This window comes from Penicillium macrosclerotiorum (assembly GCF_028827735.1).
Source record: "Penicillium macrosclerotiorum strain IBT 26536 chromosome Unknown utg000014l_segment0_segment0, whole genome shotgun sequence".
In the NCBI taxonomy this organism is placed as follows: Eukaryota; Fungi; Ascomycota; class Eurotiomycetes; order Eurotiales; family Aspergillaceae; genus Penicillium; species Penicillium macrosclerotiorum.
This window is the reverse complement of record NW_026643093.1, coordinates 48051-73312: the sequence shown is the minus strand read 5'-3', so window position 1 is coordinate 73312 and position 25262 is coordinate 48051. Positions and strand designations below refer to the sequence as shown.

General features: G+C 50.5%; 8 protein-coding genes across 8 annotated transcripts; 2 read left to right on the top strand and 6 right to left on the bottom strand.

Annotated features, from left to right (window-relative positions):
- Positions 1–183: 183 nt before the first annotated feature.
- Positions 184–1088, bottom strand: N7462_011602 (alpha/beta-hydrolase; the record flags this gene model as incomplete). Its single annotated transcript, XM_057083316.1, has 3 exons — positions 184–406; positions 478–696; positions 721–1088. Coding segments are annotated over 3 exons (810 nt in total), but the record flags the coding sequence as incomplete, so codon positions are not given.
- Positions 1089–1460: 372 nt separating this feature from the next.
- N7462_011601 (uncharacterized protein) lies at positions 1461–3694 on the bottom strand (the record flags this gene model as incomplete). Its single annotated transcript, XM_057083315.1, has 4 exons — positions 1461–1910; positions 1965–2238; positions 2305–2731; positions 2785–3694. The coding sequence occupies 4 exons, from the start codon at positions 3692–3694 to the stop codon at positions 1461–1463; spliced, it is 2061 nt and encodes a 686-aa protein (XP_056927728.1).
- Positions 3695–5534: 1840 nt separating this feature from the next.
- N7462_011600 (GMC family oxidoreductase) lies at positions 5535–7572 on the top strand (the record flags this gene model as incomplete). Its single annotated transcript, XM_057083314.1, has 5 exons — positions 5535–5878; positions 5943–5972; positions 6026–6905; positions 6964–7465; positions 7523–7572. 5 exons carry the CDS (start codon positions 5535–5537, stop codon positions 7570–7572), a joined length of 1806 nt encoding a protein of 601 aa, XP_056927727.1.
- Positions 7573–7779: 207 nt separating this feature from the next.
- N7462_011599 (putative MFS transporter) lies at positions 7780–9670 on the bottom strand (the record flags this gene model as incomplete). Its single annotated transcript, XM_057083313.1, has 8 exons — positions 7780–7824; positions 7884–8022; positions 8077–8507; positions 8561–8876; positions 8928–9129; positions 9179–9277; positions 9334–9421; positions 9476–9670. The coding sequence occupies 8 exons, from the start codon at positions 9668–9670 to the stop codon at positions 7780–7782; spliced, it is 1515 nt and encodes a 504-aa protein (XP_056927726.1).
- A 1114-nt stretch (positions 9671–10784) lies between these two features.
- Positions 10785–12550, bottom strand: N7462_011598 (putative hexokinase Kxk; the record flags this gene model as incomplete). The annotated part of the gene is made up of 5 exons (XM_057083312.1): positions 10785–11660; positions 11774–12181; positions 12239–12264; positions 12329–12451; positions 12511–12550. 5 exons carry the CDS (start codon positions 12548–12550, stop codon positions 10785–10787), a joined length of 1473 nt encoding a protein of 490 aa, XP_056927725.1.
- A 371-nt stretch (positions 12551–12921) lies between these two features.
- On the bottom strand, positions 12922–14097 carry N7462_011597 (SIR2 family NAD-dependent protein deacylase; the record flags this gene model as incomplete). The annotated part of the gene is made up of 1 exon (XM_057083311.1): positions 12922–14097. One exon carries the CDS (start codon positions 14095–14097, stop codon positions 12922–12924), a length of 1176 nt encoding a protein of 391 aa, XP_056927724.1.
- Positions 14098–14550: 453 nt separating this feature from the next.
- Positions 14551–17066, top strand: N7462_011596 (Golgi transport complex subunit COG4; the record flags this gene model as incomplete). The annotated part of the gene is made up of 2 exons (XM_057083310.1): positions 14551–15774; positions 15834–17066. The coding sequence occupies 2 exons, from the start codon at positions 14551–14553 to the stop codon at positions 17064–17066; spliced, it is 2457 nt and encodes an 818-aa protein (XP_056927723.1).
- A 1105-nt stretch (positions 17067–18171) lies between these two features.
- On the bottom strand, positions 18172–20009 carry N7462_011595 (ammonium transporter; the record flags this gene model as incomplete). Its single annotated transcript, XM_057083309.1, has 2 exons — positions 18172–19754; positions 19892–20009. The coding sequence occupies 2 exons, from the start codon at positions 20007–20009 to the stop codon at positions 18172–18174; spliced, it is 1701 nt and encodes a 566-aa protein (XP_056927722.1).
- Positions 20010–25262: the final 5253 nt, after the last annotated feature.

The window sequence follows — 25262 nt, the reverse complement described above, 5'->3', positions numbered from 1 at the left end:
GTATAAACAACCTTCTCCGCGTTCCCCGATAGCGATAACTCTAACTTACCCCAATTAGGCTGAGCGTGGGGGCATCGTCACATCGGCTCTGCAGAGATGAAAATCGACACAGGTTTCAGAGTTCTAACACGCCGAGAATTGACCGACCTGTCGATCTTCGTTTTGTGGGCTGCATGAATGCACCTACAGGTCGTTCGCAAAGACCTCTCCCAGTTGAACTAGGCTGGGCCATCGCTCATCCCTCTGGATTTCAATTGTGCCTTCCGGTGTGGCCACTTTCATTTCGCCGATTGCCCATGTATCAAAGTCATATCTTCGATTATCCTGAACAAATGCCTTGAGCACCTGAATCCAATTCTCCATCAATGTCCTCTCAGCTTCTGTCGGGCCATTTAGAATCGAAAAACTAGCTACCGTCCGTCAGCAAATGGCGCATCTCACTAATTAGCCAAGGTTGAACATCCAATCACCACTCACTTCCAGAAAGGCGTGTCCATAGCATGCGATACCCCAAAGGACCACGGTGCTACCTTGTCCGTGATAAAGGACAGCCGATACGCGATCCGGTAACGCCAAATATCGGCGTGAGGGACGCCTTGACTGTGGAGCCAATGGATCAAACAGCGAGACGGAGCTCTGACTTGCCCGTCTGCAATTATATTTCCATAACGCGTCTTCCACCCATCAGGATCCGCGCTAAGAGGCAATTCGTACGATTACAAGACTCGCTCAGTTATCTCAGGGGCATAGTAGTTTGACACCTGCAACCGCAGGGAATCTAGATTCGACGCCGGGCTGTTGTACGTCGCGTAAAGTGTCTCTTCATTGAGGACTTCGCCAATTAGCATTCGCAGATCACGCCTTTTGAACTGCTCTGCGAATGCCCCGCTGCGATGAAACTCTGTAAACCCCTGGAAAATAAACAGGTCGTCCGTCACTGGGCGGAAAGTGTGGTTCTTCAAGTGTCCCATCGCAGCCACCAGATCCGCGGACTCGATCTCGCGGAGTCTATCAATCTTTTTAGGACCTGAGAGTGCTTCAGGGCCATTGAAGTAGCCGTAATGATGAATTTGAATAAACGAAACATACGCTGCTGATAGGTTGGCTCGACATGCCCTTGAAACCCAATAGTTCCACAATATAGAGATTTAATTCGGAATGATGGGTTTCTTGAATTTCAATCAGGAGAAACGAGGGTGGTGGTATGTGTAATGTTGATGAACTTAGTTACCGGGGAGCGAGGCTAAATGGGCTGTGGAGCTGTTAGCCAGGCACGCAGGCATACGACTAGTAGTAATCCTTCTGGAAAATATTGCTCCAAATAATTCACCATCAAAATGTTAAGCTTGAAACAATATATGACGCGAATATTTCACATATATTCCTCCTTTTCAGTGGCTTCTAGCTGCCAAGACTTACAAGTTTGATTTTCAGCACAAGACAATGGCAACTCAATATATCTAGAACAAATTCCATTCGCTGCTTGATGCTCCCAGATCACTATCAACAGCCCACGAAAACATATCGATAGTGTCAAAATCATCAAGAAGCGAAGAGTCAGTGTGCATGGTATGCAAGGAGACATTGTTCGAGTCCGTTGAATGAAATCTGGGAATATCAGTCGTTGATTGGTCTGTCGAAGTGTCGGGCGACATCAATGAATTAGAGCCGGTTAATGAATCCAAGATATTATCAAGCTTCCGTGATATTGCCTTTGATGCTTGAAGGCAAAATAATTGATTCACCTCGCGGGGACCAGACACGTTCTCTAGTTGTGATACCAGGATCGAGAGGTTCCGAATCAAAACGGAGCTTTTGACGACAGGCGGAAGACTCATCGTATTATCCTGGGTCACCTTTTCTAGTGCCATTAAGATGACAGACGCACAGGGGAGCCCATAAGAAAGAATCTGGAGAGTATCAGTTTGAATTATCATGATTTTGGCGTAATATTTGAGTCTTACTATTCCGGGATGATCACGAGGTGTCAAAGCTCCTCTGTTCCGCACTTTTTCCAGCTCAATCAGTGTTTCAAGCATATTTCCTGAGATCTCTAGTAATTCTGGTGACGGAAAGCCGTCTCCCTCCCTAAGCAATCGGTAGATCTGAAAGTGGATGTGAAGATACGAAATATACACCTTTGCATGCATATAGCAAGTAGTGGGTGGTAGACTCGACTCCCAGCAGTTTTGGTTGTACTTCAGATGGCGAGGCAAATTATTCCAGGTTTCATAGCACCTTTTAGATATATCCCTAAGATTATGAGATAGTCTGCCCTATTATCACCAGTACTATTTCACATACCTCAACTGGGCTGGATCAGTGATTTGAGCCGACTGATATTGATATTCCACAATCTCTTCCCGAAACTGACTTAGAACATAGCGCATTCGAGCCCATGTGGCAGTTCTATAGTTTTCATCCATATTCCACCCATCCTCGCTCAGGTTTGACTTTGCCTGTTCCAGTTTCTCTGGAGTCGAGGCAAAAATATCATCATCCGATAGATCAAGTGGTAGCTTACAGTCTGCATACCGTGCGGTGATCCGTGGAGGCCGATTGAAAATCATTGCAAATAGTTTATCAAGATAATAGTCGGTTACGAAGAATCTTCTCCGGCATTCTGAAAGAAAGAAAGGGGCTAGGTCCACAGAATATGTAGCCTCTCTGTTTAGCCCCAGCGCTAACAGATCTGTAGCGAGATCCCCTAATCTTCGCCAAACGCCTAGACCTAAACAATATTAGCACTACAATACGCATATTCTTGATCATTTTGAAACTCACTTGCATCCCCTTCAAAACAAGTTGCAAGTTGTAAATTTTCATGTGCCAACCAAACCATTAGGTCGGTTGTTCGCGGTGCAAGATCCCGTGCGAGCCGTAGCGCCTTGTTGCTATACTCACCCATATCTCGTATAAATTGATTGTCTATAGTATCATTTCCACAATAAAATGCTGCCCGTGCTGTCATGGTGTAAATAAGACCAAGCGTTTCAACTCGCAGGTTGAGTCCTGAAAATAATGCACAAAAGCCCCGAACATCAAGGGACTGGGAGATGGTGGTTTCCACTGAGGAAGAACGCACCACATTTTTTGCCAAGTCAGTAAGGCCTTGAATTTCTATCAATTCGGTCGTTCCACCTGTGTTACCAACGCAGCCTTCAACTTGCTTCCGAACCGAAGCTAACAATTGTAATAGGACCTCTTTCGGCACAAGATTAAGCTGATTAAACGAATAGAAGTCCTGAAGCAACTTCTCGATCATTGGCAGGAACTTCAACTGGGAGACTATTTCCATCATGTCTGTCAAATGGTTACTGCAGACTTTTTGATCACTGGCAGAGTGGACCAAAGCCTGGACTCCTGACGCGTTAGGCTCAGTCACCATGAAAGGCCATGAATGGAATCGCAGAGGCCCACCCAATGGACTGTTCAAAGCGTTTTGCCGAATATCTTCAGTGGTAATATGTGCATCATGGGTAATCTGATTTGGTCTGAATGGGCTTGGGAGGGCTGTCCGGTGACTACTGCGTGTTTTGGTGAGTGGCGCAGGATGGTACCAGCATTCAGATCCGAAGCCACGCCGTTGACAGGATGCGCAGATCGGCTTTTGGTGATCGCATCGAACTTTGGACTTCCGACATGGCTCACAGGAAGCCAATGAGCGGTTACGCCGACGACCAAGGGCTGACATTCCAGGATCATGACATGGAATATCTGGTTATTGATAGTTGTAAAGAGTAAAAGTTGGTAAGGCCGTGTGACTGTCTCCGATAAAACTGACCCGGAAACAATACAGGACTTTGGCGTGACGGTATTAAAGCACGGTCATTTCGCCTACATCTATGTACTTCGTGCCTCGAGTGCGAAGAACAGGGGAGGTATCAAGGGATCCTGTCCACAATAATATAATATACACATATTCTGCGAGCGATATAGTTTCATTGAAAACAGTAGTCCTTCAAGTGCCGTATTCCAGACAAACCCAAGTCTCCCTGCCTATTCATACTTCACGTGATCATGTGTGGTTTCGATTGGTACCCAAAGCCTAATAAGTGAAATGCGGAGTATCCGGAATTGGCAGAGGATCTGGGTCACTATTCTTTGATTTTTTAATGAAACTGCTAGAAATCGTGGGACATGTTGACCCAGAGCCGAAAATGATGGCAGCCTTAAACAGCCGCTTGCCTACGATATGTATCGGACTTGTTTCGTTTATTTCGACTCTGTATCGGATTTGTATCGGAATAAATGTCCAGCCGAGTGCTGCACATGGGGTGCCTACTTTTGAAAGATTTCCCTGACAAGTATGATTGAAGTTTGATCTGTGTAACTGCAATATTGAAGGAATTTCTGATTGATAAGATGCCGGCGAATAAGATCTATATAGAATGATGTTGATTTATTGACTACCTGCCTCCCAGCAGGTACATAACACGTGGCGAATAATTCAGGTCGTTATGATTCAATAACATTCTCGTTAGTTCATAAGCCAATTCAGACGAACCTTAAAGTATTGGTAGTGGAATTCTAGGAGCAAATTTTGATTTGAAGTCGAAGACAAACGTACCAATGATGTTGATTCAACTGGCTAAGAGCCCTCGGGGGCTTCAATTCGGTCATACAGCTCATCGCGCCTACGCTGGTACTGAGTTTCAGATGATGTAAAGCTGATAGTTTGTTACAACTACATACTTTACCATATGTCTCGCCTCGCATGGAATATTAATTGCTTAAGCTTTGTTAAAACCCTTTCAGTGTGGCCAATACTTTGCATGTCAGAAAGGGTGTAAATGTGTTTCTGATTTTTTTGGTCTTCTAAATTACTGTATATGACGCAAACTAGATGGCTGGGGTCAAATCAAATCCCGATTGCACTGTTCTCTAGCCGAAGAGAAAAGAAGTTAGCGTCGATGCGGTATCGATCGTCTTGGCCAACGATCTAAAAACAAACCGGCCCCGCTATTGAGTGGAACGATATGAATCATAATCAGGGACAAACCCTGTTTAGTGCATCTCACCACCGTGCTAGCATCATCCTTCCTGCAAGATCCGAACCTGCCGAAGTCGAGACGCGTGTCCCGAAATTGGAATGGGCTTGAGAAAGCTCACAACCTCTGAAACGTGAAACTCAATTTTTAATTGTGCCAATTTTAGGGCATCGCATTGACCTTGAGAGTAGCTGAGCCAAACTGCGGTCAAAAATACGGACCTGTGGATGCTTATTTTTCGAGTCGTTTTGGCAAATAGAAAAAGAAAAAATCGGCTTACAACTAGTTAATGCACCTTGTCATCGGCATGCATTAATTAAATGAAGCTGCAGGTCCTCAATTGATGGAATTCGGCTAGCTTCGTCACCTTGCATAGGTCGTCACCCCGTGGCCAAGGAGTCAGTGGGGTCGGACATTTTCAAACCCCAGCCCATGGCCCCCAAGACATAGTTCGTCAGGGGCTTTGACTTAAGTATTGTTAACATCCTCTTTAGGCGACGATGCCGTAGCCTACTGATTTCTCTTCTTTTTCTCCCTCTCAATATGTTGCTTATTGCAGCGCTCTTCTGCCTAGCACTTCACGCGAGTACGGTTCTAACAAGCCCCCTTGTCGACGAGACATTCGACTATGTGGTGGTAGGTGGTGGTACAGGTGGAGCTGTCGTCGCGACGCGATTAGCACAGCACTCTTATAAGGTAGCATTGGTTGAAGCAGGTGTCTTATATGAGCTAGAATCGTTGGCAGAGGTTCCTGCGGCAGATGTTTTACCAGTAGGGTCTGACCCGACTACGAAATCAGCAATCGATTGGGGATTCGTCACAAGCGGTCAGCCTGGGGCCAATGGACGAGCGATACACTATGCGCGAGGAAAGTGCCTTGGAGGGTCGTAAGTGGTTACCTATCGTACATCTTTATATCAATTCATCATGGAGCTGGACTGACGTTCATAGTTCTGCTCTCAACTTCATGATCTATCAAAGGTAGACAACAATGCTCATGATTCAAATTCGCTTTTATTGAACACTTTACTTAGGCCGACTCGCGGGGCAATGCAACAATGGGCGGATGCAGTCAATGACACGAGTTACACCTTCGATGAAGTCCTTCCTCTGTACAAGAAAAGTGTGCAGTTTACACCACCGAATTCACAGAAGAGAGCCTCCAATGCCACGGCAGAATACAATTCGGATGCATTCAACTCCAGTGGCGGTCCCTTACATGTCTCCTATGCAAATTATGCTCAGCCTTTTTCATCTTGGATGAACCTAGGTATGCAGGCAATCGGGATAGATGAAGTTGAAGACTTTAATTCAGGCTCCCTTATGGGATGCCAGTACTGTTCTTCTACCATCAACCCATCTGATGAGCTCCGCAGTAGTTCTCAGGCCTCATTCCTTACTTCAATCACCCCATCCACCTTGACAACCTACTCCGGAACACTCGCGAAGAAAATTGTTTTTGACGAGCAGAAAAGAGCGACTGGGGTTCAAGTTAATGGACTATTAGGAAATACCGTTACTCTTTCAGCAAACAAGGAAGTCATCATCTCTGCGGGTGTTTTTCAATCACCGCAGATGCTGATGGTGTCCGGTGTGGGACCTTCTGATCAATTGAAAGCTCATAATATTGATGTGATTGCGGACAGACCTGGCGTGGGTCAAAATATGTGGGATCACCCATTCTTTGCTCCTGCATATCGGGTGCGAGTATCCACGCTCACTGAATTCGCCAACAATCTTCTTTACGCTGCGGCTCAAGTTGTCAGTGGAATATTGGACAAGAGCGGACCTATAACAAACCCGGTCGCGGATTACCTGGCCTGGGAAAAGATCCCCCATGCCTTGAGGTCGAATTTCACGCGGACAACTCTTCGAGCGTTATCTCGGTTTCCCTCTGATTGGCCTGAAGCAGAGGTATGAAAAATGCAACAATCATAAGATTGAGGTCAAAACACAATTAACATGTACAAAGTATATTTCTGGGGCTGGATATATCGGTAATGTGTCCAATCTCTTGTCAGATCAGCCGAAGGATGGCTATCAATATGCTTCCATGCTTGGTGTTTTGATTGCGCCGTTGTCCAGAGGCAACGTCACGCTACAGTCGGCTGATATTTCGGACCTACCTGTGATTAACCCAAATTGGCTGGGCGATCCCGCAGACCAGGAAGTGGCCATTGCTATGTTCAAGCGAATGCGACAGGCATTCCAGAGTGAAGCTATGGCGCCCGTCATAATCGGAAAGGAGTACCTCCCGGGCCCGGATGTTCAAACCGATTCTGAGATTCTCGAGTTCATCAAGAATAATGTAATGACTCTGTGGCATGCTGCCTGTACATGCAAGATGGGAACTTCCGACGACGATATGGCCGTGGTTGATTCCCAGGCCCGGGTTTACGGAGTACAGAGACTGCGTGTTGTGGATGCCAGCGCATTTCCCTTTCTACCACCAGGGCACCCTCAGTCATCAGTTTGTGAGTTAATCCGAAATATGTTCTCGGTATGGCTACCAATCCTAACTATATGAATAGATATGCTAGCAGAGAAAATCTCAGAGGACATAATCCGAGCTTCATCCTAATCGTGGGAGAGTTCAGGGGAGGTAAACCACCATACTCGCAAAGTTTTTCAATCATCTACTGAATAACCACTTGGGAGTTGAAAGCGATGGTTTCGCATAATATACTATCTTTAGATGTTAATAATACTCCATGGAGTTGCCTCAAGCTCATTATGTACCATATTTTCCTCATTGTCACCGTGAATTTGTAGGAACAATTCAATTGTATTACAGCACGTATCTGAACGCTTTGTTGTCGATTTCCGTTTGGTCCTGAAAGATTTCAGTTTATGCTTCAAATACACGGCCAAGCAACGAAGTTTTAGACTTACCAGCATTCCGTTCTCAACGCCATCATCCTCGGACTCCAAGGTAGCAAGTGCCTCGCGGTCCCTTCGCTTATTTTCACAAAACATGTAGGCATACAAAAGCACTATTGCAACAAACTTGATAGCATAGCCCACAAGCATACTGAGCTCTGAGTCAGCCATATACCACGGTTAAGAGAAGCATGCTTGCACTTACGCGACGTATGCACTGTGGTAGCCGGGGGCCTCACTGTCCTTGAAAGTCTGTGGCCCAATAATATTTCCAACGCAGTAGCCTGTGAACAGTACAGCTCCCGTGATCTGTTTCTTGGTGTATCCAGCAACATTGGAGCTGACAATTGTCAGTCCCATACTAAATCCAAGGCCCTGGAAATAGCAAAGCCAGAGAGCAACTAGTCGACCCCACTTATTTGAGCTTGGAAGACCGACCAGCAGTCCAGCCCCAATGATGCATGTCAAGTTAGCGACAATCATGCAGACGGTGCGGGAGTGGAATTTATCGGCATATTTTGTCGCAATAAACCCTCCCAAAATGAGAGTAAGAAACTGCACAGCACCACCGGGGATCTGCAGGTATTGAGTTCCCAATGTGTCGAAGCCGAAGGAGCCGACAATGATGGAAGTAAACTAAACCACTATTAAGTATTAAGTTTCCTGGGTTTGGAAAAGGCTGTGCATACACTGGTCAAGGCTGAATTCGGTACCTGGGCACCAACAGCCATAATAAACAACAGCCAAGTCTTGGGGTCCCTGGCAGCCTGCCACGCTTGGTACCACTTGAACTTGTGGTTCTTGACGCCTTGTCGATTCACAGCCACTCGCTCCACAGCGATGGCTCTCTCGCGCTGGGTGAGAAATTTCGCCGTAGATGGGAGATCAGGGAGAAACCAAAGGGCGAAGATACCGGTGACAATTGAGAAAGCGCCGAAAATGAGGAACACATACATCCATTTAGGAAGGCCTGTGGTGATATGTCCGACAGCATATCCGATGAGCCTGCTTTTCTCAGTCTGAATCCACAACACAAGGGAAATCTCAAGAACTTACCCGCCGAACATCGTGGCAATGCCATTGGTGCAGTAGTACGCTTCCAGGCGAAGGGGCTGTTCTTTGGATGTATACCACATGCTCATCATAAGAACGAACCCAGGATTCACGACCGCCTCCACTAAACCGAGGAGGAAGCGGTTGACGGCGATGCCTGCGAAATTATGGCATGCCGGAGTAGTCATCAGGAGGCCACCCCATACTGTTGATAATCAATAACACCTCTTTTTCAATAGCTTTCTCATACATACTGAGAGTTGTGACGCCTAGGAATTTTCCGACCGGGAGTTTTTGCAGGGCCAGCCCTGCAGGCCATTGGGCAACGAGGTAGCCAAAGTAGAAGATGGAACCTGATCTCAGTCAGCACAACAATATATATGAACGGAGAGAAGGTCTCTGATCATACTGAGCCACGAATATTCCTGGCCCTTAAGATGGGTGCCCTCCTTGAGGCCGTATACAGAAGCGAAGTTGATACTGTTTTTATCCAGGTACTATGTTCATCGTGTTAGCGACTGCCACGGACCAAAGACGGGTTAACCCCATACCTGGATCATGTATATCACGAAAAGTAAAGGTATAAGCTGAATATCAATTTTTCGCAAAGTCTTCTTCGCTTCTTCTGCCGTGTACTCAATCCCTCGGTTCTGCTTGTAAAAATCATAACTGTCATCATGACCAGACTCCACGGGCATGATAGCCGGCGACGTCCCTGACTCGACTTCCTTTTCCAAGTGTGCCATCTCCCGGTAATATATGGCTTCCCAGAATCTTTTTTGGGTGCTCTATCAAGGTTTTAGACCAGAAGTAAGGATCGGCTGACACCCTGGGCGCGGAGTCGGAGACTTTATAGAGCAGCATTGCCTACTAGGCCGCGTGGGGAAAGCACAACATCGCCAGAGGACCCCACACTAGGCGGTACCAGGGGGACAAAGCTAGAGTATTTGTTAAAAGAAAAGGTGGAGTGGAGTTGCTGCCGTCAAGTCTTCAGTGCAAAACATGTACCGTGATTCGGCCAGATGCTCCAGCATGTTGGTGACCCCCGCGACCAAGAAGAACGAAGATTACCGCTGTCCTATGACAGTGAAGAACAGCCCTTTGCTAGCATGACATGGAGTTTGAGTCCATTCCGGCATATCTGGCTCCTGAATTCAACCGGCCATGTGGCTCAACAAGGTTTGGTGGAGGAGCTTGCGGATCACGACATCGATGCGCCGATTGCGTGTTTAGTGACCTTGAAACCGCTTCTTTTTCGGACATTTACCGAGAACAAACAGGATATTACGGAGCATGTGTGGTTCTCTGGGATTTTCCTTCTCATGGTATGGTTGAACGTGGCAGATAAAGGTTTATATTTAATAAATGCACTCAAAGTGTTATCGACATCCAGAGAGCATCTCGCCGATCCCATAGATATCCGGGGTCGGATCTACCGCGTGAATGACCACTCATTCGCTACCTTTTTTTCCAGACACTAAATTTGATTTTTACAACTACATCTACATCTAAATTATCAGCAGAAAGGATACCTCACTTGATTTTGAAGCAGAAAGGCAACAAGTATTTCATTGATCATATCGGTATATACTACCCTAAAGCACAAGCCTGTACTCTATTGACCGGCCAAAAGAGGCCAATATGCATCTCGTATCATGATCCATAGTCTCACGTCAATCCAATGAGATCGTGCCGAAAATTAAACCCAAAAAACTTCATAACAGTCACGCTGCAATTGATCTCTTAAACCCCATGTTTCGTTATTCTTGCCCTCTTTTCATTCCTCTTGGGCGTTTTGTATTTTTTTTTTTTCTTTCTTTTCAGTTTCGGTGACGAAGCCGAAATCCATGCCACCTTTCTTTACAGCAGGGTCCGCATCTCTTCCATGTTGCGGATACCAGCGAGGTTTCCAGCCTTGACTCGCTTGAGAGTCAACGCGGCAATCAGGGCAGCGCCAACACCGGAACCGTCCTCGGCGGCCATGATGGAGACCTTGTCTTTCTCGTTGGGAGCCCAGTCCAGGATCTCGCGGAGAGCCTGGGCACCGCGGGCCTTGAAGTGGGGGTACTTGGTAAAGACAGAGCCGTCAGCACCGACGTGACAAGATTCGATCTGCTTCTTCGTGCAGATAGCTGCGACACCGCAGGCAGACAGACGGGCAGCGCGGGTGCCAATCAACTCGGCCAGGCGACGGATCATCTCTAGCTCAGGCTGAGTTGGGCGAATACCGAGCATGCGCTCAAAGAGATCAACGGTCTCGGACAAGTTCTCGTACGGATCCTCCTCAATAGCAGCCAGGAAGGATGCGTCCAGGAGGTAGGGCTTGCGCAGCTTCGTGATGTCCTGGCCATTGAAGATAAGGCCTGGACGGGATTCAATGAGGTCCAGAAGGGCCAAACGAAAGATTTCACCCAAGTAGAGGCCGGCTGTCATCTTCTCAAAGGCCTGCTGGCCGGGGCGAGGCGAGTCACGGTCGATGATTTCGTCATATTTAGTGAGAGGGAGCACCACCCGCTCATTGTCGAAGGCGCCGTACTCGCAGTTGATGGCAACGGGCATATCGGGAGGCAAATTCATGTGCGCAATTTTGGGAACAGAGCCGACGTTCTCCATATATGCAGCATTCACGCCGGTTCCGAAAATGCAGCCAATCTTCATGTCCGGGTCGGTGTAGGCGGAAGCAATCATAGTTCCAGTGGTATCGTTAATCAAGGCAGCGACTTTGATGGGCAGTCCCTATAACGCAATCCAGTCAGTTAATGTAAGGTATACCAAACAACACATCTAGCCAAAGATTTTTTTCTTCTTCTGGTACGCCTCCAAATATCTCCAATCGAAGCAAAACATACCCGCTTCTTCAAAATGGCCTCCAGGGGCGGGACCACGTCCTCGCCTTCAACACCATCAATATCAAATCCCTTAGTCCAGCGCTGCAGAATGCCGTGGTCAATGTATTCCTGGGTGGCCGGGTAGGAGAAGGTGAAACCCAGGGGGAGCTTGGAGAGGTTCTCGTTCTCGTGGTGGAACTCGATGAACTGCTGCAAGCAATCGGCAATATATTCCCACAGCTCCTCGGCGGTACCAGTCTTAAGCTCCTCTGGCATTCTGTATTTGGACTGGGTGATATCAAAGGCACCCTCCTCCTCGGTCAGGGTAATCTCGCACACACGCAGGTTGGTGCCGCCCATATCCAGGGCCAGGAAGGTACCCTGCTCGTTCCCATCAGGGAAGCCCATCACCCAGGTTACGTTCATCGGCTATCGAAGACTTGTCAGTGCCCTAATCCAAAAGGAGTGTCGGGTGGTGAGTCCTACGATGTTGCCGCCCTCGACCGTGAGGCCTATTGTTTGTTGTCGTTAGTCCCATCCCTTTGAAGATGAACCGCCTTGTAACAATAAACGTACCCTTCTCAAGCTCCTTGACGAAGTGGTTCACGATCTGCTTCAGCTTCGCCCGGTCAACGGTGAAGATGTCTTCGAAATCCTTGATCTGTTGCAGAAGGTTCTGCGGCAGGTCGTGCATAGACCCTGGGGACCGACAGGGATTAGTATGGTCCTGGAGCTGACTAGTGACACAAGAAGCTCACCTTTGCGGGACGGCGGCTGCTTAGGACCGATTCCAACCATGATGGATGTATAGCTGTGTGGTGATTGTAGCAAATTGGGGGAAAGAAACGTCGGGGATGAAGGAAGGGGAAGAGGGGGAGGGAATGACGATATGAACGTGGGGCCGCGATCGCCTTGCTTGATTTGGCTGCGGTGACAACAAGCAAAGTCAATTCTGATTTTGGTTTCCCCGAATTAAACCCAGGGCCCGCCGAGAGTGTTTCCGGGAGCTTTTTTACGAAACTACAGCTGTTCGACCTGTCATGTGAGGTATGAGACATGAATTTTTTTTTTGTCATTAGATGTCTTGAATCGTGCGATCGATCTTCGTGGGTGTCAACAACTGGGCCAGACCAGCCGACGCAAGCGGTGAGCGTCGTTGGGTTCACGATCTACCGGGGTTGGCGCGCCAAGTGCGGAAACACATGCGCCAGCCCTTGCCCTGCTTCCTCGGAGCCACTCGAAGATAACGAGCTGTTCGGTTCTCCTAACCGCTCTCGGACCCGTTGCTCATATGCATCCGTCAGTCCCAGTGTGCGCTCAACTTCCTGCGTCAGACGATCCACCTCCTCCTGGAGCCGCTCGTCCCGGGTCGGCAGTGGGGCGGTCTCGGCCTCGCGGGCCTTGGGGTCGGGGTTGGTCTCCTCCCAGAGGGCCTCCAGCTCAGCTTCCCATCCCATGGCCTTCGCGAATGTCCGCACGCCAGCATCGCAGTCGCCGAGGACCAGCACATCGTCGGGTCTTGACCCAAGACCACCCACCCGTTGCATATTGATCAACACGCGTGGCGTTCCCTCGCGGCAGAGGGAGGGGAGACTGGCAAACGGTTGCACAGACAGACTAGTCCCCATAACAATACACAGATCCGCCTCTGCCGGCAGGGAACGGTTCTGGAAGAAACTCTCGGGAAGAGCCTCGCCGAAAAACACTATGTCAGGTTTGACCAGGCCATTGCACTGTGGAACCACACAGTGTGGCACCTCGCCTTTCTCAACCACCTGGTGCATCTCGTCATCGGGATAGGGTGTCTTGCATTCGATGCAGCGCTGGGTTGCGAAGCTGCCATGGGCCTCAACAATCATGTCCCCCGGAAGACCGGCCTGGCGCTCGAGACAATCAATGTTCTGCGTAAAGTGCTTCAGCAACATCCCCTTGTCGTAGAGCAGTTTAATGAACGAGTGGGCAATCGTCGGGCGATAGCGACCCGGGTAGAGCTCATGCGCCAATGCGTAGAACGGTTTCGGGTTCTCTCTGAAGAAGCTAATGTCAAATACATCTTCGGGTTCTTCTAAGTCCAAAAAAGCCAGGTTCGCGTAGAGTCCTGTATCAGGGGATCGAAAATCTGGGATGCCGGCGGAGGTACTGATGCCCGCACCCACCTGTGCATCAGTTAGCTTTCTCCGCCATGCATAGGTTGAGACAATACAATAGGAAGCATGACATACCATCACCACAATGCGCTGTACATTTTTCTGCTTGATGTACTTGGCCACCGCCTCAATGTTCCGTGCCTCGAGCACGGATGGCGGCGTGGAATCACCCACTACGGTCGACTCTTCATTGCCCATGGCACGAGAGCGACGGCTAGAATGCTGATGCCGGGATCTGCGACGGCGTCCGATGGCGACGGTTGAAGTTGAGCGCTATTGAGCAGCAGCGAAGACGAGAGGCCGTGGCTGGTGGGCGATAGCGGGTTTGATATGGAAGTAGAGGTGATCGTGGGGGCAAATGAGGAAATGACGTTGCGTTGAATCAGCACCGCATCGGGCAATTTCAACACAGACCAGAAGCTCCCAACAAATGGAGATAAACTTCGCTCGTAATATTGCCCTTGATCCTTTCCCCTGTTTCAAAAAAATGCCCGTTATCAACCCGATCGAGGCCGTCTTCAGCCCCAGTCGAAGCCCGAAAAAAAGCACCGGCGCTCACCGCCCGCGTGGGGCCCCCTACAACTGGCGTATTTGGCATCAACATCGAAACCACGAAACTCCTGGTAGCGCAGGTCCCCCTCCGGCTCCAGAATGGCCACGCAGACGGGCCCGACCAACGGTCACGTATCGTCGCCATCGCCCTCTGCAGACCCATCGAGCCCCGCAATTGGCGATGCATCCCCGCAATCTGACATCTTCAACGCTAGCTCCGTCGCCGAGATCAAAGCCGCCCTGTCTCGCCTGCACAGCCAAGAGGCCTCCGTCACTGCCCGTCTCGATGCGCTGGTAACGTCGCAGAAGGATCTCTCGAGAGAATTGGGTCGTCTGGATCTCCTGCGCGCCCACATCGGCACCCAGACAAGCACCACGCGATCGCTCAGCCATGGGATGCTCTCCGGGGCCGCTGAGACCGCCGATCGCATCTCCAGCGCCGTGCGCCGCCTGGATCTGGAGCAAGCGCGAGTCAAAGCTACACTGGAAGTGGTCGAACAAGTTGCCGAGCTCAAGGCATGTGCGTTAGGCGTTGCGGGGTCAATGGGTGCGTCTCAGGACTGGGAAACCGCCGCCGGCTATCTGCACCGTGCCTCGCAGGTGCCGCCTTCGGTGGTCAATGGAGCTTTTGCAGCTGAAATGGTCCCTACGGCCGAAGTACCAGATCCACCAAGTGTGACCCTTGACAACGCAGCGGAGTCACTGTGCGGGTTGTTCTTGCGGGAATTTGACAAGGCTGTAAAGGAGAACGACGGCGCCAAAATCACTCGATTCTTCAAATTATTCCCTCTCATTGGCCGTTCTGAAGTTGGTCTTGATGTCTACGGTCGTTATGTTTGCCAGGGTGTGGCGGCGCGAGCCCGCAGTAACCTCAACGCGGGTACCGGGGCACAGGCCAAGGATGGGTTCTTCTATGCCAATGCGTTGACGAAACTGTTTGAACATATTGCGCAGATCATCGACGGCCATGGCGGGCTTGTCGAAAGGCATTACGGTCCCCGCAAGATGAGCCGTGTCATTGAACGATTGCAAGTCGAAGCTGATGTGCAGGGTGGTATCATTCTGGACACATGGAGTGACGAGCGACATGTAGATCGCAAACTCATGGACATCAAATCGTATGCCTTTACGTTCTTGTTGCAAAGCTTCCTTCCGGCACAACGTACGGGGCCAGGGCATTCGAACTCCCCGACTCCGGGGGCGACCGCACCGACTGAGGATGAGGGCGTCGATATGAAGGAGATTGACGGCATCCTGAACGAAATGGCCATTATGCTAGGCAGATGGTCCCTATATTGCCGCTTCCTGGCAGACACATGCAATGTGAATGCTCCTCCCCACAATTCATCTAAATTTCAGGTCCATTACTAACTCCCAACCAGCCTCCTGAAGAAAACGAAACTGACAATGTCAAGGAGAACGAGCAACGATTCGCACTTCCCTCTTTCTTGCAAGAATCCTCTTTAGCACGGAAAGTAAATGACCGGCTCATGTCTCCCTTCAACGCCATGACTACCTTTTTCTTCCGCCGATCCGTCGAGAAAGCCTTCCAGCTTGACGAGTCTCCCTCCGGTCTAAACCTGAATTTACAACGGCCGCTAAAATCCGATCCTCCTCACATCACCTCCGCCGTCGACGACATCATGTACATCGTTAACAAAGTCCTCCAGCAATCGCTGGCGACCTCTCAAGAGCCCGTCGTGACCAACGTCGTTCCAACGCTCTCCCGCGTGCTCGGCTCCGACTTCATCGGCATGACACAGCGCAAGATGCGCGACGAGTGCTACCCCCGCGCTGCGGTTCAGGGCGGCAACCCTCCCGAGCAAACGACGCTCGCCTTCCTCGTGCAAATCAACAACCTCGACGTCGCCATTGACTACATCCGCCGCATCGTCCAGAACAACACCGGCGCCAAGCAAACCCCCGCACCCGACGGCGACGACGAAAATGCAGTGCCTACTGACCACCTGCTCGCGTTGTTCCCCGCGCCGGCTGCCGCGCGCCACGTCGCGTCCACCCTGTACGCGCTCGGTACCTCGTTCGAGGCAAAGGTCGCGGAGTTGCTATCGGACGGCATCCAAGTCGTCTTCAACAATGTGGTCAAGCACCGGCTACGGCCCGTGCTGGCGGACGCCTTCCGCGACATCGAGTACCAGCCCGGCGAGGGCGTGGACGACGACTTCGACGCTGCAAAGGAGGTCGTGCGCCCACGGTTTGCGGCCGGCTGGGCGGAGCTGCTGGTCCCGTTGGCGCGCGTGCTGACGGCGCAGGCTTTCGACCGGCTACTGGTTGTAACGCTCGGGTACTTCGCGCGGCTGTTGGAGAAGCGGCTGTGGGCTTACCAGGGTCGGGTGAATGCGCTGGGAGCGGCACGGCTGGAGCGCGATGTGGCCGGGGTCATTGCAGCGGCGGTGGATGTAGGATATGGGGCGGGGGCACCGGGGCGGTATCGGCACCGAGAGGCGTTCGCACGGTGCGTGCAAATGACCCTTGTGATGGGAATGGATGAGGACGAATGGGATGAGGTGCTACACGGGGGTGAGGCGGCGGATGTGGTGGAGAAATTGAGTCGGGAAGAGAGGGTTCGGGTGCGCGCGATGGTGAGGCGACGCTAAACCAGGACAGCGATCCAGAGCTAAACAAAAGATGAAGTGGAGTGATGGCTGGGCGTTCTAGTAGGGTCTTCCGAGGAGTGCAGAGGTGACGGAGACGGTTTTATCAAGTGGCCCGGGTGGCCCAGATGGTTATCTAGTTGCTTACTTAGTGCGTATTTTATAGCATTGCATTGCGTTGATTGGGACTAGTCCCCTATAGAGATCGAGCATTGCGCATTGCAGCATTGATCAATGAAGCCTCGATTAGCCTCATTATATGTATATACACTTCAAGAGACCTCATGTGTTCCTCGCAAGTCTTGATTCAGAATAGCCAGCGCCCCCCAAGTACTAGATAGACAGGTGGTATCAATTGCATGTCCGGGACATACTATTTCCTTCCTAAATCTACACCATCTTGAATTGAACCGTATCTCTATGCTGTTTGCTGTACGAGGAAATGCATCAACACAGGAAAGTAAGAAGTCTAAGACGGAATCACAATTCTCTATACTGCACGAAACAAGGCACAACATATGCTCAGTTCTGCAAGTCGACGGCAGACAATGAGTCTGAACAAGTAACGACACAATATAAAAAAGAAGAAGAGAAAAATATGTACACCCAGCCCGGACCGACACAAGGAGACAACTAGGGGAAACAGATAACATGCAAACGCCGGTCAAGATCCGATAGGGGGAGGAAGGTAGAAAACACCCATGCAGTCAAAGCAGGTATGAGATGATGCTTTTTCTTCTTCTTTCCCCGGCGACCTAATGAGAGGTTGGGAGGTGTGATGTGGAGGATGGTGGAGAGAGAAGGTTGGCGGAGGAAGCGGTATGGTTAATACCAGATAGACGGTGACAAGAGGTATGGATTTCAAGGTAGGTTATACATGGGATGCAAGAGGAGGGGAAGGTCAGCCGTGGGAGAAATGAAGTGAAAGAAGACAAAACAGAAAATCACCAAAGGCCCCAGGCCTTTTGGTGCAAAAAAAAAAAAAAAGCGGACGAAAGCAGAAATACGCTCAGAGGGATATCGAACAATGCGAAAGAGAAATCATCGCTGGCTGGATGGATAGACAGGAAGACGGAAGGTGGAAAAGGAGATCTCTAGGACGAAGCGTCTAATCGTTCCTCTTCTCGTTGACAGGTTGCAGCACGACCGGCTCGGGGATCGGAGGCTCTGGATGGGTGTGCGGGGGGTTTGCCTCGGCGACCTGGCGTGGTGCAGGGGGGATTTTCCCTTCTTGGATCGTCATGTCGCCCTCGCTGCCGCCGCGCGAGCTCTGGCTGATCTCACCGTTGGGTGCATGGCCCTCAAGCATCATTTCCGAGTGCTCACCGATACCGTAGCGCTCGGCGGCGGGAATCTGATGGCCATCTTCGAGCTGGTCGTGCTTTTGCGGGGTCCAGGCCAGGTAGTCGCGGCGGACCTCGACGTAGTCGTAGGCAAATTCGCCAAGCTGGTCGTCATCCATACCGAGAAGCTCGGCCTCCTCCGAGGCGCGCAGGTTCAGGCCCGGGATAGCGTTGATGGCGTAGGCGATAATGGCAGACATGACGAACGAGTAGGCGGCGGTCGCGACAATATAGGCGATTTGAATATAAAGCTGCTTATAGTTGTGGATGACCCAGCCGCCGACGCCAGTGCCCGTGTTGACGCCGTCCAGGCCAACGATGGCGTCGTCACCGAACAGCGCATTGAAGATCAGGCCGACGATGCCGGCGATACCGTGCTCAGCCAACACATCCATGGAGTCATCAATGCGGATCCAGTACTTGATCTTGGTGGAGTAATTGCACACAATACCAGTCACGACTCCCAGAATGACACTCGCCCACGGGCTAATGAAACCCGAGGCGGGAGTGGCTGCGACCAGTCCCGAAATGGTGCCGGAACACCAGCCGACCATCGACCACTTGCGCGCCAACCGCCAATCCAGCAAAACCCAGGTAATGGCACCAAAGGCGGCTGTCAGGTTGGTGTTCCATGAAGCCATAGTCGCGCGGAGATTGGCACCGAAAGCGGAGCCGCCATTGAATCCGAGCCAGCCAAACCACAGGAACACGGTACCGAGCAGGATGAGCGAGACGTTGTGTGGGCGGAAGTTGAGCATCATGCGCTCCTGGCGACGACCCAGGACCATAGAGTATGCGAGCGCGGTGAAGCCGGAGCCAATTTCGACGGGACCTCCGCCGGCATAGTCCATCACACCGTACTTGTAGGCCCAGCCGTTGGCGTTCCATGCCCAATACGCGAGTGGACAGTAGACGATGGTAGCCCAGATAAAGGTGAAGACCATGGCCGGAAGCAAACGACCGCGCTCCGCGACCGCTCCCATTACAATGGCCGCGGTGACAGCGCAGAACTGCATCTCATAAAAGGCAAACAGCAAATTCGGAATCAATGGTGAACCGGGACTGGGATCGGCCAGAGTCTTCATGAGTCCAAAGTTGCGCAGGTTTCCAATATAGCCGTTGGTCGCGGTCGGGGAGAAGGCTAGCGAATAGCCCCAGAAGTACCATTGGAAGGTGATAACCGACATGGACGCCATACAGGCCCAAATCATGCTGAGGGCGGACTTACGGCGGGCTAGGCCGGAGTACAGAAAGCCCAGGCCGGGAATCATCACCAAGACCATGGCGGAAGCCACGATGATGTAGGCCTGGTCACCAGATTGAAACCATTTGTTCACATTTTCAGTGCCTGTTAACCAATTGATTGTAAGCCCATCGCAACACGCCAACTGGAGAATGTGGGAGGAGGATGGGGGGGCCGGGAGGGGGATGGCGGAGGGGATCTTTTGTTGGTTGGGGGAAAGAGGAAGGGGGGCCGCTACATACGAGAATTGCCGCCCAGATCAACGTTGGTGGTGAGCTTTTCGTAGTTGGAGGGCGCTCCAATCCAGTTGTAGGACGCATAGTCCGGCGCGTAGTCGGTCTTCCCGTTAAACGACGACATGGTTGACGCCGTTGGCAGAGCTCAACCGAGCTCGAGGACGTCGTAGAAGGGAACCCGGAGGCGTCTCGACGGGTGACGGGTGAGAAAGAAGTTGGGAGGGTAGAGGAAGAAGGGTTGGAAGGGTTGAAGGTCGGGGTGGTGCAGAAGAGGTGTTGTTGCAGGTATGAAGTTCTGGAGGGCCGGCGGGAAGAGAGCTTGAAGAGGCCGGGATCGGGGAGGTGGAGAAAAGGAAGTTTTGCCACGAGAGGGAGGGGGGATCCAGGGAAGATAATATACGGCTTGGTTCGATTTCTGGAAGCGTTGCGGAGAGGAAACCAAGACGATAAGTCGGATCGACAGGCTCCACCGAGGCCTGAAATCGGACCACGTTGGGCCCAGCAGGAAAAAAGCAAAAAAGCCGGGAAAACGAGCTGAAGGAGGTCTTGGCCGGAGAAAAATCAATTCCGTGCAGACGCAATAAACCGGGGGAGGCGCGGTTAGGTGGAATTCAATCGCGTGGGTTTTTTTTCCAGGGTGTTTTTGGCGCTCGAGATTAGTTCGATGGGCGATGACAATAGCAATGGCATAATCCGCCGGCGGGTCCAATCACGATAAAGCCCCCCCGGAACTGGTCGCCCGGAACAGCAGGAGTGTAGGAGATGGAGAAGAGGAGGCAGAGTAGGAATAAAATAGATTCTTCTATTGCTCCCTCTAAGCACCCTATGGAAAAAAGAAGTCACTCTATCAGCTAGAAATGAAAACGAACGATAAATTGAGGCCCGTCCCCAATCCCTCGCGCATCATCATGAGAAATTCGCCCTGCTTATCCGGCTCCGATGGCCGCCAGAAAAACCACTTACTGTGGCGACGGTAAAGACGCCTTTTTTTGCCTTCGCCCATGGATCTTCCCACGCTTGTCCTCCTAGTCGGGGTACAGTCAGCAATTCTCGGGACAGGCCTGGATAAGCCTACGGAATATAGTTTTGCGATGGGTTCCCTCTACTCCGTAGGCCTGATCCAAAGTCCCGACTTCTCATGAGGTGCTAAGAAGGACCCTCCTTCTCCGTTTCCCCCCCTTTGAATGGGTCGTTTCATGTCCCGGGCCAAGCAAAAAAAAAATCTCCCAATCCATCTTCGGTGACGAGGAGCCACTATTCCAGGATTGGCAGGGATGCCATGACTCTGGGGAACCCATCCTGGGGAGGCCGGGAAGAGACGCGAACAGGTTCTCCATTTCTCTGCATCGCTACACGCGGGGACCCTCTCTATATATCCTCAATCTTAGGCCCTCAAAACTAGCTAGCGAGGACGGAATCCTATCGATGCGTCCCTCTGCTCCTCCCTGCTCCTCCACCATCACGTTGGCTGGCAGAGGCTAGAGATAGGGTGTTTAGCTTATCAGCAACCACCACGCTCGCGGGCTTCCGGCGGTCTGGGGGGAGACCATCTTCTCGGTTGGGGGTAATTTGGGCTGACCTCAGTGGTTCCCGCCTGCTTATCGGGGGACACGAAAGGGTCGATTCTTCAAACGTCTTGCTAACAGACAACGCGCTATCCACGACGAGCAATTGGACGAGTGACGCTGGTATCTTCCGGCGGTGATTGGCTGCAGATAAAGCCTTGCCACCAAGGGCGCCAAGTGGGCCCCGTCCAGGCGCCGCGTTGGGTTTAGCGCTGGGCTTAGCCGGGGGTCAAGTCGCCCGATCGTCTGGATCGTCTGGGCGGGCGGCGATGCCAAAAGTTAACGCCTCGGCGGTCCCCCATTGGCTCCAGATAAGAGCCTGTTCGCCCCTGCCGGGTTCTCCCGGCTCGGGAACTTCAGGGAAACCACCTGCCACGACCTGCCACCACTCCCGAGTTCGGGCTGCTCTCGGCATGGGTCCGAAATAGACTGAGGATGGACATGGTTGAAAGAGATGCAAGCAAAGCAAGCCAGTGCCAAACTCGAAATCCTGAAAAGAAAACATCTGAAACCCCTACCATGAGAGTCTATCTCGGCGAAGATGAACATCAGACAGCCTCCGACTGGCCGACGAGGGCTGGTCATCGATCCCGCTCCCGTGGGGCCGGGCCCGACGTTGCCGTGGGAGGGTCTGGGCCTTATCGTAGCCTCACTTTAATATTCTCAAACCCATATCCACCATCACGACTCATCATGAGTCCACTAGATCCCCTATAAATCCCATCGGATATCATATTTATATGACTCGATCTACGCCCATCGATGATTCTATGATGCTGCTTTCCCTTATCCCTAAATTACTTGAGCCCAGCCGAGCTTTGAGCCCCGCCGCCGCCGCTAGCTCCGTAGTATCCATTCTATACAACTGGCCCCGGGATCCATCTCCGATCACCCCAGACGAGTTGCCTTCGACCATGCATCACCTGTAACTGTAAACTTCTATTGCTTGCGGCCAGTGTTGAATTTCAAATCACAAAATGGTCTCCAATCAGGCGTCAGAAATCCAGTGTGCCGCTTCATTCTTGAGATTACCCTCCACCTCCGGAAATGAGAGCTTCTGGGAAAGGCCCCCTGTCTATTTCCCAATACGTCATTCGACCTTTGCCCTTTCTTTCCCTCTAATCTAGCGCCTATCTCGTGGACCAGCCACTATTTTAACCGCGCATTAGGCCGTCGACTAGCTGTGTGAACTCGTCACAGGAAGACGATCTCGCCCAAACTAATCACCCTGGTGGACCCTAGTGTCCTACAGTAGAAGATTGACACAGTTTCAACGTGGCCCCCGAAGGAGGCGAGCGGAGAAAATAATGCACGAGGTGCATGCTATGCTAATCATATGCAGGTTGGGGCACATGGGCCTCTCTGCCCCTGGTTTTAACCCCATGAAAGTCCCAACCCGCACCCCACTGACAGACAGCACTCCTGCCAGTGAAATGTGATTGGTGTACGTATGATCAAGCTTACTCTCTGGCCCCATGCAGAAGAATGGTAATGCAACTGAGCATCAAATTTGAAAACTCGCCCTTCCTAGTGTATCATGTTTATAACAAAAGGGGAACAGGAAAGAAACCAGGAAATGAATGTGGGCAATTGTGTCCAGACATCAACAACAAAGGCCAAAAAATCAAGAGATAGCGCGATCCTATGTGGTGTACAGGCGCCGCGGTCGAGAGGATAGCCTCCTCTACCTTCAAATCAGCGCTCATTCCTATATCGCCCTCAATCAACATCGCAGCCAAATCTCGTTTCCCTGTCTCTCATGAAGAGACCTGAGCTCTGGGTTGTTGGATGTCATGTTGATCTGGGGGATTGGAGTCTTCAAATTCAGCGTCAAGGGTCGTTTCGACTTTCCGAGGCGACTATGGTTTGGCCCGATAGTCTGCGGCTTGGTCCACCTTTCCCTCGATTTCCAGGTCTGATTCGTGGCCGGATTAGACGTTTCCAGTCGTGTTTGTGAGCTGAATGCTCTGAATCACCGAGTGTATCGCTTCGTCCTGCTTCTTAATTGAATTCCAGGTTAGCGATTCGATTTATCAAATCGGTTGTTGCGGGGGTACTCGCTGTCACGGATCTTATTCGCCAGGTGGGCAATGATGTGGCCCAGGGATTCGCCTGGTGAGAAGCCCGACATCGTGGCTATTGGCCTCGGTTGGAAAGCAGTGCAGATGTGAGGTTGTTGGTGGTGGCCGTGGTGTTTTGAAAAGAGGTGCGAACGCAAGGGGTCCAATCAAGGGTTGTAATGGAACGGTGGATATTCTGCTGAAGATCTCCTTCAAGGGGCATATTGCCAAGTCGCTTCATTTACCGGGATCTTTATTGTCAGCTTCATAAGTAGACTTCTTGAAAAAAGGCTCGGCAGCTTTTCAGGTGGTTAGTGTTTTGTTAGAAAGGTATGAAATAACCTCTTTAATACCACTTGATTGTTACGCTCGGCATGGCCTTGACTTGTATGTCTTGGGAGACCAAATGGTTTCCAATTTTCACATTACAGTGCCGGATAGTTAAGCAAGCCATAGTTGGTAGAGGTTTGCTGAACGAATACATAAGGCTGTCCGAACTACTGGCAAGAGTCTGGGAGAGAACACCGCCGACCCTAGAAAACCCCAAAATCCGTTTGTTCTCAAGCCGAAATCTACCAAACCTTTCGTTTTCAATAAGCTGCCAATCGATCATAAATATTGGCAGGTCAAGACCGTAGCGATGAGTTTCATGTTTTGAGAAAGATACACTCAAGCTGCCAAAGTTTTCTCCCTCACGAGCCAACCAACGTATTTCTGCAATCCTGTCCCCTTCGAAACTGTCTCGTTAAGAATTGACCCGTAGCAGTAGTGATTATATATTGTGTATCCGTTTCGCCAAAATGGATTAGTCGCGGAATTGATAAAGGCACCTCGACTACAGAGTTACAAGGTCCTAGAATCAACATCAAAGGTGAGACGCAAGTAGGATGTGGCTTCTCGAAGCCATTTTCACCCATGTTTTTCTCGACTGGGACAAACTATGACTATCTTGTTGGCGATACCGTGGCCCTAGTAGAAGAATGGGGTCAAAATGATCTTAGTCAAGGTTTACTGCAGAGTATCAATTGAGAAGTTTTTTCAAATTTGTTCCATTGAAGGCCGACTTGCGTGGGGGATAGAAAGGAGGTATATGGACAAGCTCAAGTGCATTTTGGATAGTGTTTAGTTTATAGTAATAAATGGAGTCGAAAAATTCGAGAAGAGAGGTTGAAGAGAGAAAGAATAATATACTATAATGGCAATTGTTGGCTTGATTGTCTGAAGTATGCGACGGCGCATGGCTGAAATATATCTCTATGATCTTCGAAAATTTAGCAACAGATTAAATATTACAGAACTAGAATTGAACGAACAGGGTTCTTGTCTCCAAAAAGCAAATATTTCTAAAAAAAAGGAAATGATACCTCATTAGAGACAATTGATTGTCAATTTTGCGATCGTAGGCAACCAATGCTGAGAATCTACATCATGATTTGCACAACTAATGCTCACTGGTGGAGCAACTCAATGATGGAGCAAACAATTCCTGGTTGGACATGTCAGCTAGGCTACTGGTATGCCGGAAAGCTATTACCAATGAGGTGATTTTCAAAGGTCTCCAGGGAGTTCCTGAACTGTTTAATTTGAAAGATCAAAAACATCGCCAAATCGGTCGCGAGGGCATCGCTCCCCCAAATCGCAAATGAGTGAGAGGAATTTGGGTGCAAGATGCGCGGGACCTCAATATGCATACTACAGTAAGTTTGCTTCGTCAGATTTCGAAAGAATTCCATTAGGACATTAGGGTCAGGT